The sequence below is a fragment of the Astyanax mexicanus genome, chromosome 7, assembly GCF_023375975.1.
Source record: "Astyanax mexicanus isolate ESR-SI-001 chromosome 7, AstMex3_surface, whole genome shotgun sequence".
Lineage (NCBI taxonomy): Eukaryota > Metazoa > Chordata > Actinopteri > Characiformes > Acestrorhamphidae > Astyanax > Astyanax mexicanus.
Window position 1 is genome coordinate 16188972 of NC_064414.1, and position 17342 is coordinate 16206313.

Below are 17342 nucleotides of genomic sequence, written 5' to 3' on the forward strand. Positions count from 1 at the left end.
GATGGTAGTGTTCGTTATTTGTTTATTATATTTATACAGCTCAGCATTATTACCTGCAGTGATTTTAGGATGGCTGCTCCTGTATGATCCACATGCTGGGCAATGGCGTCACTGGCGGACCTGTAACGCTCGTTGTCCTCTGTGACCAGTTTATCCAGGCCCTCGCGGGCACGCCAGGGCACGAGCTCCAGCAGAGCACTGCTCACTTCATTCAGAGTGTCCAGCACTGGCCTGCGACCCTGAACCTCAGTCATTAGAGCCTGGACAGTCAGAGAGGCCGGGTTAGAGTGACTCTCGCTCAGATCAGCAGATCAGCCGTAATAGCTACAATTTCCATGTATCACAGAGTTTTACTGTGTACTACACAAGTGCAGATAACAAGCTGAATAGCCATAACAAACAGCTCATAATTGTAGCATAACACTCAAAATACCAATGAATGATGGAAGCTAGTGGGTACGTGGAGGTGCATAATGTGATCCCATGCCAACTCCTAAATACTAACTGGCTCCCATCTTTCCTTAACCCATTCAGACCCTGCGTCCACTGTAATGGACAATCTTTGTTTTTTTTTCTTTATTGTATATGTCTGCACTTAACACAGAGTGAGTAATGTTGTCTATAGATTAGACATTTATCAATTAATTCAACATAAGCTTTTTTTTTCCAACTCACTGCATTTGGAAAAACATGGCAGCACCCCAGTTAATGAGGCAGAGTACACTCTTTCTCATCATGCAATAAGTTTCTATTGCATCTGATTTGTGAAATTTAAAAAGTTATATAAAAGTTAAATAAAATAATAAATTACAATGTTAAACAAATGATTTCCCTTCAATGAACATACAAGTAGTAATAATACATTTAATTCTTATTTATTTCTATTTTTTCTTTACACTGAAACATAATTTAGATCTAAATTTATTTTAATCAATGTAATTTTAATCAAGTCTAGACTTTTCTAACCGAGAGCTTCCTCACAAGACCCATGTGTGCACATTTTATGAGGTCACATGCTGGGATGCTGACTTAACAAAATAAATAGACTCATTATACAATGGAATTTAGCTCATTTAATACAAACGTAATTAACCAAAGCTATTGGGTACCAATTAGTACATCTCCTTGCTGAGGAAATACTACTGTTCTTATTGGTAAAATAACATTTGCATATGAGTACTGTACTCACTTTCTGCCTGTCTTGCACCTGAGTGAGCTGCTCTCCCACTGGTTCCTGAGCTCCAAACACAGCCAGTTCAGACTCCACTTTCTCCAGCCAGGAGCTCAGTTCCTCGTGTGTGTGCTGCGTTTTGGTGGCCAGAGACAGGGCCTTGTTCAGTGTCGCCAGCACGCTGCTGCTCATTGTGCTGATCTCTGCGTATCTCGTCTTTATTCCATCCAGTTTACCCTGAATAACCACCACTTCATCCCCTGCGCCAAAAACAAAGAGAAATTATACTACATTAAATAGTGTGATACCAGTATGATACATCGGTAAGTGTACAATATGAAAATTAGGTGCAAAAACATAACACTAATAAATGGTTTAGGAATGCCCACAAGTGTATGAGGTGTTATCTTGTGAGTGAGGGTAAATGGCAGTGTCTGGCAGAAGAGGTCAACGTAGAGCTTCGATGGGACATGGCAGTCATTGGACAAAATACCAGAACCAATCCCCTTGATTTCTGGCATGTCAGTGTATTCAATATGTAGCTTTCAAGTGTTTAATAGGTAAATGAGATTCTCATTTATAACACAAGTATTTAATACATGAATGAAATTTGAATATACTGTAAATAACTCTGATAAGTGTTCAACCTGTAATTGTAAACATAATGCCGGTTTAAAATGATAATGCCATCTGAAGAAGTAAAACCTAATGTGTGTTCAGTATAATGGAAGACAGATTATTACCAATATGTATTCTGTTCATAATGTCTTGTCATACCCAGAACACTAAACTGCTGTTTTAAGCCCCTCCCCCCATCTCAGCCCCAAATCCTTAGCAATACTTATCTCCATAAATAAAAATAAAACAAAAAATCGTACCTGTGGTCTGTTTCAGCAGCTCCAGTCCATTCTGCATGGCCTGATCAACATTCTGTTTCCTCAACTCAATATCCTCATGCAGCGCCTAGCCATAGAAAACACCTCAGTTAACAAAACCACTTCACATCAACAACTCAACACAGCGAACATAAATCAAAGAGATGATGCTGATAATAAATAGAAATAAATGAGGAGGAAAGCGTGAAGAGGAGGAGCTAAATTCTACCAGTTGGTCAGCGTGTTGTTTATCCAGCACAGCCGGAGTGTAGTCCTGGACTGAGACATCTCTGAGTCTGCTGTGGACTTCATCAAGCCAGTTCATGAGAGCCACCTCATCCTCCCCGAAGAGCCTGGCATTGGCCAACGCCTGCTGCAGCAGCTCAGCTTTTCTGCGGCAGCGCTCCTGCAGCTCTATGTAGCCGCTCTGAGTGCTGTCCAGCTTCGCCTGGATCAGCTCCTTATCGTCCACGCAGCTGACTGTCCGCAGCGCCTGGCCCAGACTCATGGCCTGATACAAGCTTTTACTGTGGTCTATAATCTCCTCCTCTAAGGCCTGATTACCAGGAATGGCGCAGTGGAGGGGGGTGGGGAAGATGATTGAACCAACATATAGAGAATGAAACAATAAACAAATGAAAAATGTAAAGAATAAAAAAACTAATGTGACAAAAACATAAACATACAATAACAGAATCAAAAGGATGGGTCCTACAGTAATATGAATCACTCCTGAAAACACTGGATCAGATACCTTATGCTGGCTGATCTGTTCTTCCAGCTTGGAGGTCTGGGTACCAATGGGTTCAGAGCTGGCCAGACATTTTTCTGTAGCAGTGAGCCACTCGACCAATGGCTCAAGAGTCTCGTGGAACTGCTGGGCCACCACCAAAATGCTTTCCAGCTGCTTACGTCTGCCAGGAAAGAAGTATAACAGCACAATGTGTAATCTGTGATTAACACTGTGTCTGGCAAACTGACATATACTTAAACAACAGGAACCAGTAAAATAGACATCCTGAGACACGCAAAACGCTGAGCAAAGCATATCTGGATAGTTGTGTCATTTAGTTTGAAAACTGAATAGGACATTTTTTTATTTTATAAATGTGGGGATTTCAATTATAATAGTTTCAACCTGTTTTAAGTAATAAAAAAACACACATTATGTATATAAAATCTCCAATTAGAAAACGTTTTAAATTTACCTGTTTTCTGCTTTCTTGAGTAGATTGTCCCACCTCTGTCCAAGGCACTCAATCTCCCTTCCAATCTTCTCCTTATCAACAGAGTCAGCTAGTTCTGTCACCTTTACCCCCTCCTTCTTAATGAGCTCCACTGTAGGTCTGCGGTCATCCAGCAGCCTCTGCAAGAGCTAGACACAACACAACGCAGAAAAATAAACATACACACTGCTACACACGTCACAAATATACCAAATTTATAACTGTACGTTACTATAAGTGCCAACAAAGAAAGCATCACATTTGCATAACACAGATACAAAACAGATACGACTAGTAATATACATCTTCAGTGGGACCAGTCTCAGTATTCTGTAACCTAAAATAATTTAAAAGGCTGGAAATGTTGAATATGCATCTATATGTGCCTATAATATTTGCTTGTTCGCTAACTTGGCTTTAAACATGGCCAGTTTTAGGTGATGAAAAATACTACTATAGAACTGAGGAGCTCTTACTCTCTGTTCTTGAATTTGTGCTTTGACGACTTTGAACTCGGCTGATGGTGGCTTCTGACTGGCCACAAGCTCCTCAGTGTCTGTCAGCCAGCTTAGCAGAGACTCAAGAGCATCCTGGAACCTGCCACAGTGCAGCAGAGCTTCATGGAGCTGCGCTGACCTCTCTGCTACCTGAAAACACAAAATAGATCACGGTTTTAAGACTTAAGACTCAAAATTTAATTTACTTATATCAGCAGTTCATGTTGCTGAATTTCACCTTTTTGTTGAGGGTGTTCCATCTGGTGTTGACCTCCTCCAGGTCATGTTCAAGGCTCTTTGTGCTGGTGCCTTTAGGAGCATTCTGAATAAGTCCCTGGCCCAGCCAGTTCAGCTCCTGCAACTGTGTTTGCAGTGACTCAATGGCCTCCTTCTGGAAAACCTGCAGTCAGTCAGTGGAAAATATAGTAAGACATTTCAAGCACTGAGTGGAAACTTTGATGTAAATCTCATTAGAAACTGTGTGACTTCAGATGACATGGTCATTAATTATTGTTTGCTAATTAGCCTTTGGTAGGTTTGTGTATAGAACAGTTGTCTTTCCTAATATCGAAAACTCCCTAGTGCTTGAAACTGTGTTACTGTGTTTAGTTATTATCATGACGAACTGGATAATTTGTATCAGGATATCATAATAATTCACAACAGTGCCATTTAAACCCTTGCTGTCCAGTCTATCAAAAATACTTCAATATCATCAATTTCAATTAAAAGTACTTAATTTAGAAACACCTTTCAAGCAAAACAACAATATGTACCTTTACCTGATGTACCTCTGTAATCTGGCGTATGGATAACTCTAGCTTTACCTTTTATGTTTATACTTTTCATTAAACTGCTAGAAAAAGGCAGTTTAGAAAAGAGCAGCTGCTATGTGAGTTAACACACACACTGTCAGGGCAGGATCATAGAAGCTGAGTCACTGAGCGACAATTGCAACAAACTCAATTTCAGGCAGCACATAATCAGATATAGATAGCAGTACAATCCAACTTCCCAGGAAATGCTACTCATATATGCCACTTTCACCCAAAGAGATTGAGCCTGGTAAGAAAAGTTTAGGACACCTGTGAGGATGGCAAGCCCATGAGATCCATCTGGGAACATGCTGCTAATGATGTTAACAAGTCCTCTATCTCCTCATCCCCCACATATGTAATAGTCTGTTTTAGTCCATTGGCAACACCTGTCTCTCTTTCCACAGCCAACAAAAACTCTTCCAAATCAGCCATTTTGATCTCTGTGGCTCTTTGTTCATATTCGTAAGACTCCACATCTTTAGTGACGTGTTGCTCCAGAGGCTGTGTCTCTAGAGGTTGCGTCACCACCACGCTTAAAAGCTCAAACTCTTCCTGAGACGAAGTGTCCTCCACCAGTTCAACTGTAGGCAACTCATTGTATCCTGAGATCATCCTCGGTTGACCATTTTGAGTAAAATTTTGTGTCCTGTTAGTTGATCCTGACACCCTCCTGCTTTCCACAACAGGGCTATCACAACCAGTGACTACATGTTCAGAATTGCTGGGGTCTATGATCCGTGGTTCTGCAAACTGCTGGTTTTCCTGCACTGCTAAGTAGTACTTTACAGCTGGTGCCCTCACAGAGTCCCTGACTGGTGAGAAGGGAAACTCCTCGTGCCCTGAACTGACGGATCGCTCTGGTTGCAGGTCTCCAGACACATGTACAGCTTCTGAGGAGGACAGGCTTCTGGTGCTTGGCCCTGGTCTCCTCTGAGAATGCTGCTTACGCCGCTCTCGGTCTGCAGTTGGGCTGCAAAGACCAGAGTCGTCCTCCGAGGTCAGAGAATTGTTCACACTCCGTCCTCTGCCCACTCGGCCAACCAGGGCCTGCTGGTCCACTTGGTCCGTGCACAGTGTCCCACTGCAGCTGCCATATTCACTTAGGTTGGCTGGCGCAAAACTTCTCCAGGAACGTCGGTGTTGCAGGGGCTCCTTTTTGTCCCCTTGAACACGTGGTTTACCCTGAATGGTCCCCGATACCCGGATAACGTCTCCGTTAAATTTCAACCCGTCAAACAGTCCCCGATCGTCCAGTCTCCCACGCAACTCGAAAGCACTGGATGAAGCGAGGACCCCGTTACCACAGAGTGCACTCGTGTCCAGAGTGCGATGTGAGTAAGGCAAAGTGCCAACAAAATGCCTGGAGGCCAGGCTCCCCTTCGAACCTGAGTCGATCTGCTCGTTGAGCCGAACTGTGTCGTAAATGGACCTCTGAGGAACGTAGCAGTCATCAATGTTCAGGTCCTCTTCTTCTCCCTTCCCCACGCAGGAGGGGTTCTGCCGCAAGCAGTCCGGTCTGCTAAGTGGTTTACCCATTCTGACAAAGGCTTATACTTTCACATCAATACATTTAAAAAATGAGGTAAAAGTTTCAGTGCAACAATCCTTCCACTTGAAAGCAGAAAAGGCTACAATGCACATTAACATGCATTATTTGTGTACATTAAGCTCTAAAGCAGTGCATCATCATTCATTTCTCTCAAAATGAGGTAATATCAAAATAAATATAAAAATACATTCTATAAGCAATATTATATGCACATATAAATGAGCTTAACTTTATGAAAATACAGTTTGAAGTAGAAAAATAAGATTTACAAAGAGCTGTTTGTAATATAAAACAACTTTAAGCTTCTCACAACCAAAAGGTTAGAAATTTCTCTTCAGAATACAGAGCACTTTAATTCCTTTACAGCCCCTTTTTCCACACAGCTAACTCCTCTAGTTTCCTCATTGTCAGAACTTGCTCATTGTTGCTTGGCTCCTTGGTCCCACGTTCCATCACCAACATCCTGTAAACAGAAACGCTTGAATTTTCACATCCTCCTGAGAAGGTCAACAGCGGGTCTCCACAAAAGTAGTTCCAGTGCAAGGTGGCATAATCCTGATGGAAATCCTCAATTTTGTGAAAACAAAGCCCCGGGACTCCGCGATAAACATAAAGCCGCTCCTGCCTCTCTTGTGGTCCACCCGGCAATGACAGACACCCTCCTGGCAATAGCCTCAAAGCCCCGCCTCCCTCTCATTATTCCGGCAACATCTGCCACAGCTCCATTTGTGCTGAGAGCACATGTTGATTGGTGGATGCTTGACCCTATTTTAATTCTTCCTCTCTGTCTCCGTGGCTTTTTGACTTAACATCTTAGTCATATTCTGCTCTGATAGAAGTCCTCCTCCACCGGCGGAGCAAAGGGAAGGTGGGGAAAAAGAGTTGAGGAGCAAACAACTCCCTCTTAGATGACATCACACACAGGGCAGAAATAGATATGCTTACTCCCTCCCTTACTCCTCTCCTTCCCTCTCTTTCTCCCTCTCTCTCTCTCTGATAAGGCCAGTCTGGTGTTATCATGTGGAGAGCTGTCAAGCAGTCTGTATATTCTCTTAATTACTCTGGAATGTGAGGGGAGGCAGTGGAGGCAGGTAATAACACTACGCTCTCAGCCCAGTTCAGCAAATGAGCAGACAGGGAGAAGAGCAGGGCAGGAGCCGGTAGAAAAGGAAGAACTCCTTTTTGTTTTTATTACTGTCAACTCCAGCAGAGTAAGAGAGTGCACTCTCTCTGCTTGTGAGGAGAGAAAAGTGGGAAGCTGGCAAAGGCGAGTAAGCGGTTAAAGAGATCTGTGGGATTTAAAGAAAGGATATTTAGCATCTGAATCCCACATACTTATGACATAATCCAGGCATTGGAGAGGGAGCATTCATCTTCCTCTTTCTTTCAGTAGAACAGGCTTTTGTGTCTCTTTAGCTTGAACTAACTTGATTACAAAAAAATTCAAACTTTTTATTTTTACAATACAACACATACAAACCTGTACACTGCTTTTAACAGGTTTTAGCACTGTTGCTTGTTTATTTATCGCTGCATTTTGCACTGTAAATGCAGGAAAAAAATTTATGAGAAAGGATACTCTATTGTGAGTTGACACTGTACGCATGACAGCATTTGTTTTAACTAGTTTTTTAAAAGAGAACGCATGCCTGAACAGATGAACAGGGACTAGAACCCTGGCCTATTTTGGGGACAAAAAAACCTCTGTCAACAGTATCTCTTCACTGCTTGCACAAACAATAGACCCAGTCAATGAAACACACAACTATTATTCAGGAGAGAACAAAGGTTGTCCTGAACACAGTTTCACAGACCCTTTTTTCACAGTCCTCACGGTTAAGATCAATTGCACATGAATATTAGGTGTTGTTTCAACTCCCTAGAGTCGAAGCACATGAAACAGGATCCTAATAAAATGGCGAGGCCATCATCGGGCAACAATGCGCAAAAGACTCTGTGTTCTGGCGCAGAGGGGTCTCATGTTTCCACCTGGGGGTTTTCACGAAAAAGTCCACATGATGACTAAACTCACCTCACTTCATGAGGCTCTTTTCCCAACCATTACCTTCAGAGTTTGTAATGGGTATGATTCAGAGGAGAGACATTCTTTCAGGTTCACAGAAGATGCTGAGGTCATAGCCAAGTAGTGGAAAACAGCATTCACCCCCCATCATATCACCCTCCACCCCCGATACAGCCCCCTCAAATGCACACCTCCCACAAGTATTTCACACAGCAAGTATGAGAGAAACATTACAAATCTGTCACAAAGAGAAAAAATTAGACAAAACGTCTCCGATAGCCCTGTGAACTCAATGGCTCCACTGTTCCCTGATTTCTCTTGAATAGTCAGATCAGACAAAAAGGCCTAAATGCGATTAGTAATGCTCGCCTGGTGTGTTATTGCTGATAAGTGCCACAGAATTTACAGTAACGCTCAGCGACACAGTCTTACATTTTACTCTGTATAATCCTCAATAGTCAAGAGCAGTCACCAAATTAAAATTCCTAATCTCGCCCCGACCTTCTTTTGTGACGTATCGATCTGGTTAATTTCCCCGAGTTAAATGACCGTGTCTGTGAGAACAATGATGACTCTGACCCGGCAGCTGAGGGAGCAGCGAGGAGCCTCTCAGCCACAGCGGCCAGACAAAAGAGCGAGAGTACGAGCAGCATGGGGCCTGAATGATCAGCTGCAGCTGATGCCCCCGAACATCACCCCGGCTAGACTGCAGGAGCAGACGTTTCAGATACAAACTCTATATATTTTTTCAAATGCCCTAACTTTCCTTACAAACCTACATTTATAAATAGGCGATTTAATATTGCGCACTGAAATATAGGTTAAGCCTCTTTCAGTTCTGCAAGCGTCTGAACGCTTTTAGGATATTTTAATATACTACTACTTTAAATCTTGATAATGCAGATTTCATCTTTTTTTTTACCCAGAACTGATATAGTAAACAGTAATATGTATTTTTTATATATATTTTTTTGTTATTTTAAAACTGTAAGAATCCTGACCAAATAATTCACATTTTTAATTATACAGTTTGAAACACAGTGTTCAAATAAACTTTATTCCAGCTTGTTTGATTAATGGCACATGGGAGTGGAGCTGATCAGCAGCTGTGAAATGTTGGGCTTTGTTTCAGGTCTTTTTAAAAGCTGGAGGGGGGAGTGGGGGGGGGGGGGGGTGAATCTTACATTTTTGTTGAACTTGTGAACAATCCAGAAATTCCTCTCACAATGCCAGCACACTTTTGATGTTTAAAACCAAGAAATGTAGAGATCCTACCACCCAGAGAACCACAGAACCAAGCTGAATAAGATCCAGCTTCCCAGATGCCCTCTCTAAAAACTAGAGCTAAAACACAGTGTTATTATAATATTCATTCATAATGAAAAGCTTATCTAATGAGCCAAGCTACAACTAAATTGGATCTTGGTATATTTGAATAATTAGAGTTCAGTACAGAAGAAGTGACATACCATGAATCTCAAACACTGCCTCCATAATGAAAATATAGAGCTATAAATAATGCTGTGAAGAGTTTTCTTAAAATAAAGTTTTGATTTATAGCCCAAAATTTACACACACCCAGCTTGGCATGTGCCATATCACACTGTTTACGATAAGATCATCACAATTTTGGAAACCTTAAAAAATCCTGTATTTTGCCATTTACTTTGAAGCTTTAGGGTTATTATTTGTTAAATTATATTTGCAGCTTATATGCATGCACTAAATATTGTGCATTAGAATTATGGTGTTTTTTGTTGTTGTGAAGATTTATTATTTATGCTACATTATTATTTTATAAAAAAATCTGAATTTTGGTAAGCTATTGTTGACCACATTTTTTTGTTTCTACTGAATGTCTGAAACTGTTATACCAAATAAAACTCTTTTATAATTTCAGTGTTTTTCACATAGCCAAGAATATTTTTGATGCAAATATACTTTGAAATATTGTGATTTTTTTAGAACCGTATCAAATACCCCTGGGGGCATTGCTGTGGGAAGCTGGGTAATCTTGCTGTGGAGGAGCATGGTGTCATGGTGGCCTAAATCATCCAATAAAAGCAGAGTTCATCTACTTTGTTCATAAACAACAAAATCAGTATAATTAACAGTGATATAAATAGGCATGATAAACCACATCTGAACATTTCATCACCCCCCAACAGCAGTTGTCTGTGATTAGACTGTTTTGTAATAATACTTCCAGTCAAGGGTTTGAGCTAAATTAAGATCCTAAACATTAAGAGTCACTGAAAAAGCGGTGAAGTAATGACATGAAGAGCTCTTGATTCTTTAGTTCGGGGCTGCTGAAAAGACATGCCAGACAGAGAAGAGCAGACCACAACAAAGACCCACGGACAGGGGCTCCTTTGCTACCAGGAGATGCACACCAATCCATGAACAGGCTTTTCCCCACAGGTAAGCCAATGGCTAACAGGTTGAGTCAATGCTTCTTACGGTTCATACAGTATACCATGAATTAGAACCGGTATTTTTCACATACTGCCATACCACTAGAGGTGCTGTGGAGCGCTGTGTAGAACAGCACTGCCAAAAAAGCATACAGCTCGCAAGCTAACACTAGCCAGTTAGCATAACAAGCTAATACACTGGAAGCTCAGCTCTGTGGAGTCAAACGCTCGTCTCACTCCGTCCTGCCTGGAGGAAAATCAGAACAGCACTGCAACAGAGTTCCTGTTGCTGTTCCTCACTGTATGAGTGTTTTTATCAGAATAAAATAAAAAGTAACTTTAGACCTTTCAGATATATTAATATTGAAGGATGATAATAATGCACATTAAACTGGATTTATTTGTTAACTGGAGAAAGAAGAGAATTGTGCCTGATTTAATACTGCAATGCCTGGAATAGATTCAAAAATAACATATAGTAAATGGATATTAAACTTGTGTCTTACTTGTGCAATAGAAATATCTCATTTGAATACCTAAACCTTGAGTATTTCAGGTTTGTTTATGGAACTATTTAATATATTTAATATTAATAAAGCCATGTTAAAGTTGCTGGCATATCTCTTTTTAAAGTTTAGTTTACATTCTTCAGCTGATTGTCTGTTAATGAAGTATGATATCTTAATATATTGTGCAAATTTGTGAGACAAAGTAAACCCAATAGTAATTAAAAACGTAATTTAAATCCTTAGTGTTTTTTTTATTATACATACCCCCAACAGTAAAGTAAGTAACAAACCTTTATAAAAGCCCATTTTTAATTTTTAATAATAATAATAATAATAATAATAATAATAATAATAATAATAATAGTTATAATAATAATAATACCATGATATACTGTGAAACCGTCAGAATCTTAAAAAATACTGTTATATACATTTTTGGCTATAAAAATAATGGTAATAATAAAGCACTGGCCTGCATGAGGAATAATCTTCTCATACCAGTCCCTTGCTAGGAGTTCCTTTAGAGCAGGGGTCTCAAACTCATTTTTGCCGAGGGCCACATTGGCATATTGGCTGTCCTCTGAGGGCCAGATGTAACTTATAAATATAAGAAAATGTAACCAGATGTAATACAAAATGAATGTAATTACTCCTTAATGTTAAATAACTCTCAATATACTATTTATTCAATCAAATATTACAGTTGCATGGAAAAATGGTTGCTTGTTGCTCTATTAACATAAATCCTTTTAATTTATAAGTTATATTAACTTTGATCAAAACGTTTGATACTGAAATAAGGCTTAATAAATATAAAATCAAAAATTGTGAGCTGTGACAGATTTAGCATTTCCTCAGATTTAGCAGTTCCTCATCCAACCACTAGTCGGAGCTGCAGCAGCACAAGCCCGCAGTCTTTGCTTAGTCAGAGCTGCAGCCCAGCCACAGGCTACAGGGCTCAGCTGAGCCAGTCTGGAGCGTTTTTAAAAATTTGTAAGTTCTTCTGTGTATGAAATAAAATAACCCCACTAACCGGATAATACAGCTCTCTACAGTTCATCTTTCAGCCCAAGCAGCTAACAGCAGCAGTTTAGAGCAGCGTCACGGAGGCACTGCTCGGATTACATTATAAACAGGTCAGTTAGCGCGCTGCTAACCTCAGGATGTTTATAACTACGGACACACCACGGCTGCAAGGTTAGACTGTTGAAGGCAAAAAAAAAAAAAACACACACACACACCAAAATACAAGTTAAGATAAAATATGAAAACGAACATAATAAAGCATAAATAATTAAATTGAATTGCGGGCCAGATGTATGATTATTTTGTTAACCCGTGAGGGGCCGTATGAAACCGCGTCGGGCCGCTACTTTGAGACCCCTGCTTTAGAGAGATGTGCCATGCATCCCCAAAACCTCTGCTTTTTGCCACTCAAGTGTTTGTATTTAAGCAACAACATTATAAGCAGCTTTAGTATTTGCATGAAAGTGTGCAGTAAACCCATCGTTTAAAAACATCAGGACAGCATAGAGAAAAAAGGTAAAGGAGGAAAGGTTAAAATCTTATAAGCTTACCTTAAATGTCTCCAGCTGCTGGTTTATCACATCTGTCTCCATGCCTACAGGCCCTTGAGATTCCTCCTGCTCTTCTGCTGTGCCCATCGTCTGTGAGAACGTCTGCAGCTTGGTGTAGAACTCTTCCAAGTGTTTCAAAATGTCTTGAACCTGCTCTTTCCTGCCATTAGCCCTGTCCATCAGCTTTCCACTCTGCTTACTCAGGGCCTCTAGGTCTCTCTTCAGGCCAAGCAGATCGGGTGAAGTCTCGGTCTCAAGCATCTTCTTGCAGGTCTCTTTAGCACTGGCTGTGTTGTTCATCAGATCCTGGAGTTGAGCAATAAAGTTCTGTATGGCACCTTGCTGATCTCTCAGAGTTTCTAGGTCTCTGCCTACAGGGTTCATGCTATCCAGCTCATCATCCAAGTCTGTAAAGTTGGTGAACATCTCTCGAATGGTGTCCTGGAACTGGCCGATGCCTTGTAGCTTGTTTTCCAGCGTGGAACAGGTTTCTTCAACTGCTTTGCTGATGGAGCTGTGCTCTGTCTCAAGACTGTCAACCTGAAGGAGGAGATCTGTTACCCCTTCAGCATCCGGTACCTCCACCACCAGGCCTTGAGCTATACTTTTAAGGTTCTCTATTTGATTATGGACTCCTTCTAGGTTTGTTTGCTGGGCCTTCATATTAGTCAAGTTCTTGTTACTGAAAGCCTGACCACCCAGGCCAGAGTTAGTCTCCAGTTGCTTCTGTGTGCCTTCAAGTTTGCCTTTGAGTTCTTTATGAGTGTCACTGAACTCCTTTAGCCTCTGAGAGAGCTTTTCCAGCGACTCCTTCTTATGTTGCAGGTCTTCTGCCAACTTATCCACATTCTTCCCAATGATGGTCTTCTCTTCCTTTACTGCATCCACGTCTTTTGTGGCCACCTCCAGAAGGCTATCTGCTGCTGTGCTCAGCAGCTCCATCTGACCTCTGCGTTTGTCCATATCTTTCTGGATGGCCTTCACCTGTGAGAGGGAGCTCTCAACTTCCATAGGATCAACGCTGAACTTCACCGTGTTGGACCTGGCTTCACACTCCTGCAGCCAAGAGCTCAGGTTCTCTGCATGCTCCTTGTATTTCTGGACTCTCTCCATGGCAGTGTTGAGCTTCTCTGCATGCTCTGCAGCTCCTCTTTTCACTTCCTCCCACTGAGACCTGAGGGCTGAAAGCTGCCCTTGGAGAGCCACCTTCTCAGCTCCCTCAGTGCTCTGCAGCAGAGTCTCTCCCTCCTTCACTATGGTGTTGTATAGCTCCTCATGTTCACTCAGGGCCCTCTGGACCAGACTGTGCTCCTTAAGGTTTTGTCTCAGGGTCTCTGCTTCGGCTGAGATGGACTGAGGTTCAGCTTGCTCCTGGAGCTTTTGGTCTAGCCAGTCCTGGAAGTCCTTGGATGTTTGATGGAACTGCTGCGAGCTGACAAATGCAGAGTTGAGCAGCCGAATCCTCTTTCCTGGTAAAGGCAAAATAAGTGTCAAATAATTGATAACTGAATACATTCCAATCAAAATCCTTTAGACTTTGTCAAAAAGGTTGGAATCTATTTGTAAAGCAAACATCTAAAACCAATGCTGGAAAAGAGGTACTGGAGTTCTATTCTAAATTACATTAGCATTTGGACAGTTAGAAGCACAGCTTAGCAAATGTTTTATTTTTTTTACACAACAAACTATTTTCAAACCAATATATACAGTAAGTAACAATATAATCTGTAATTGGTATGACGGTTGTGCTGCATCATATTGTACACAAAATTGCTCTAATTTTTGGAAGGCTAAAAAATTCCATATTGTAATCATTTTGTATTTAGTCATTTACAGAAAAGCTCTAAGGCTATGTTCACATCACAAACCGTACTGCTCAAATTTGATTTTTTGCTGGTTCTTGATGGTTCACATTCAGAAATGTAAGTGATCTGTATCTGTGTGTAATGTGAATGAATCTGTCCCTGAAACGCCTCACATGCGCACATTGACACGTGTATAAAAGTTTCCTTCTTCACAAACAACAAAAAAACGTCATATTTGAGAGACGACTCACAGCTTTATAAAGGTGAAACGGGTGTGATAGCAGCTCATATGTGGAGTATCTTTTGCTGGAGTGGAAAAAAAGCAAACAGCTGGTCTGAAGTTCATGCTCAGGTCGAGGAGGTGAAAAAAGGCCAGGTGGTTTGCTTTTGCTGTTTTTGCAGCTATAGCTGCACAGCTGCACCAAGAGATATGTTGTTCAAATTCATAACACATGCCCGCGGATTGGATATGTGTCCGATTTAGGACCACATATGAAACTGACTCAAATCTGATTTGAAAAAATCTGATTTGGTACGTTCACACAGCTATCAAAAAATCCGATCTGAGCCACACTGAGCAAAAAAATTTAGATTTGAGTCACTTCAGCCTGGTAAAGTGAACATACCCTAGTATTTTCTATTTTTTAATATTTGCAGTTTCTATGCATGCACTAAATATTCTGCACTAGTATTGCAGTATTTTATTTTGTTACATTATAATTTTTTTTAATTTAAATCTTGGTACAATTTCTTGATAAGTTACTGTTGTTATTAAATGAAATAAAACTCAATAAAACTGTCATTTATTTTGTTTTGCAATATTATATTCTTGAAATGACAAAATCTTTCACCAAGAATATCAACATCCCAAAAATACCCTGAATATATATTTTAAAGCTATATCACTCCTCTGTCTCAGTAGTCTGAGCAAATGTTTGGTAAGTCTTTTACTACAAATCCATTCATTAATGAGGTCCAACACACCTGCTTTTTCTTCAAGTAGCTTGAACGGTTTGGAGACGCTTTCCAGCTGTTTGGTGAGGTTGGCTCTGAGGTATTCTTCAGTCACCAGCTGTAAAAGCTCAGAGCACAGGCTTTCAGCCTCCTTTAGCTTCTTCTTCTCCTCACCCAGCTGAGTCAGGATAGCGTTAGTGTTCTCCAGCTGCTTCTTGACCGCATCCGGCTGTGTTCTGAGGGCCTGCTGGTCATTGAGTTGAGACTCTAAGGCAGCTGAACTCTCTCCCAGGCTGCGGAGAAGCTCCTGGAATTGTGTGGTCTTCTCCACGGCCTGCTCGATGAGGGCATCTCGCTGAGACAGCTGTCCGGTCAGAGCCTGCCACTGCTTGTTGATTACAGATAGCTGTTCCATTACCTTCTCGGCTGCAGGGTCCTGCTTTCCTGATGCACTAGTGATAGCCACAGCAGCCTCGTTCAGCTGCTCGTACTGAGGCTTACGCCCTTCAAACTCTTTCAAAAGAATCTAAACCGCAAATTAAGAAAAAAAAATAATGTTCATGTAGCTTATCTGTGACATGTTTTTTTCTTGCCATTCAGCTTCTTTACTTTAAAAAAATTTATTAAATAGGATAATATAATATTTCCATGGAAGAAATTACAGTGTTTAAGTTTGCCAACATTGTAAACAACAGCGTATTAATATTTTTGTGCAATATTAATGCACAAAAGCAGTTCAAATTGTCATTATGGGGAAGATTTCTGTCTTTCTTTTCTCTTAAGATAAATTTTAGTTATGTAACCCCACTGTGGTTCCCATTACCTGTACTTGCTGCTTCTGAGTGTTGAGCATGTTTGGGTCCATAGACAAAGGCCCCAAAACGCTCATCATCAGCTCTTTCTCTTGTAGCCACTGGGAGAGCTGCAACTGGGTCGTCTGGAAGTGCTCCAGAGTGCGGGAAGATTCCTCCAGGTGTTGCTTCCTGTTCTCCACAGAGCCCATGACCTCTTTCCATCCTGCATCTACAGGTTGAATCAACACACACATTTTCAAACCCAAAACCCAACTGTTTCAGAAGAGCACTTAAGACTACAACTTCACAAACGAGGCGTCATATGCTTTCACTTCAGTGTTAAGCTAACGCAGAAAATAAGCTGGTGTTCAAATTTCCACCTGGCCAACACCAGAGTACTGAAATAAATTCATGACCTTAGATTAATGGTTCTGGAGAGGGCAGATGCATACCTATCTGGTCCAGCATGTGCTTCCATTTTGCTGCTTCAGGTGAATCAGGGTTTTCCTCTATCAGGTGGAGCACCTTCTCCCTCAGCTGCTGGTAATGCTGCTGTTTCTGCTTCATTCGTTCCTCATAGGCCTGCATGACAAGATATACAGTGTAGGCATTCCTTTGTCTCCATAAACCACCACAGCTCAATTCCTTCTCCGCTTTGAACTTGGATTTATGCCGTGCGCACAAACCGCAGGGTAAAGTTAGAGTAATTTATAGAGGGAGGAACATTTACATAGTTGGTAACACTTTATCAAAAACTGTCACCTGCAGCATATCTACAGTTGCTCAAAATGTTCACAAACTACCCAGTGATCCTTAAGTGATTTCAGACAGCCTTGTAGTATATTTTGAGCCTGGCTTAGGGTTTTGTTTATTGAAATGTGACTTTTCCTACAAATATAAAATACTGAAAAATTAAAATATCCTACTTTGAAATAAACGGGTGTGTTTTAAGTGTAATGTAAAATAAACCAATAAGTGTTTCACTTGCCATTCCTTTAAGAGCCAGGTACACGCTGACTTCTGAGCTTCTCTGCAGAGGAAACTGACCTGCTCAATCACACTATGGAGGTGCATGAGCAGGTGATATATAGGAACAGCAATGTTATTTTACTGTGTATTGTGTTTGTTGT

The 17342-nt window shown here is 41.0% G+C and overlaps 1 protein-coding gene across 4 annotated transcripts in view; it reads right to left on the reverse strand.

The window, feature by feature from the left end:
- The window catches only part of dst (dystonin), a 192119-nt gene that overhangs the window by 31140 nt on the left and 143637 nt on the right, over positions 1-17342 (reverse strand). For all 4 annotated transcript variants that reach the window (XM_049481090.1, XM_049481088.1, XM_049481087.1 and 1 more), the window contains 12 exons: positions 16665-16794; positions 16242-16441; positions 15449-15944; positions 12660-14128; positions 4008-4169; positions 3749-3919; positions 3255-3421; positions 2801-2960; positions 2276-2602; positions 2050-2134; positions 1190-1431; positions 54-260 (listed from right to left, as the gene is read on the reverse strand). In XM_049481090.1, coding sequence (XP_049337047.1) covers positions 54-260; positions 1190-1431; positions 2050-2134; positions 2276-2602; positions 2801-2960; positions 3255-3421; positions 3749-3919; positions 4008-4169; positions 12660-14128; positions 15449-15944; positions 16242-16441; positions 16665-16794 — 3816 coding nt within the window. The remainder of the gene's footprint in view (positions 1-53; positions 261-1189; positions 1432-2049; positions 2135-2275; positions 2603-2800; positions 2961-3254; positions 3422-3748; positions 3920-4007; positions 4170-12659; positions 14129-15448; positions 15945-16241; positions 16442-16664; positions 16795-17342) is intronic.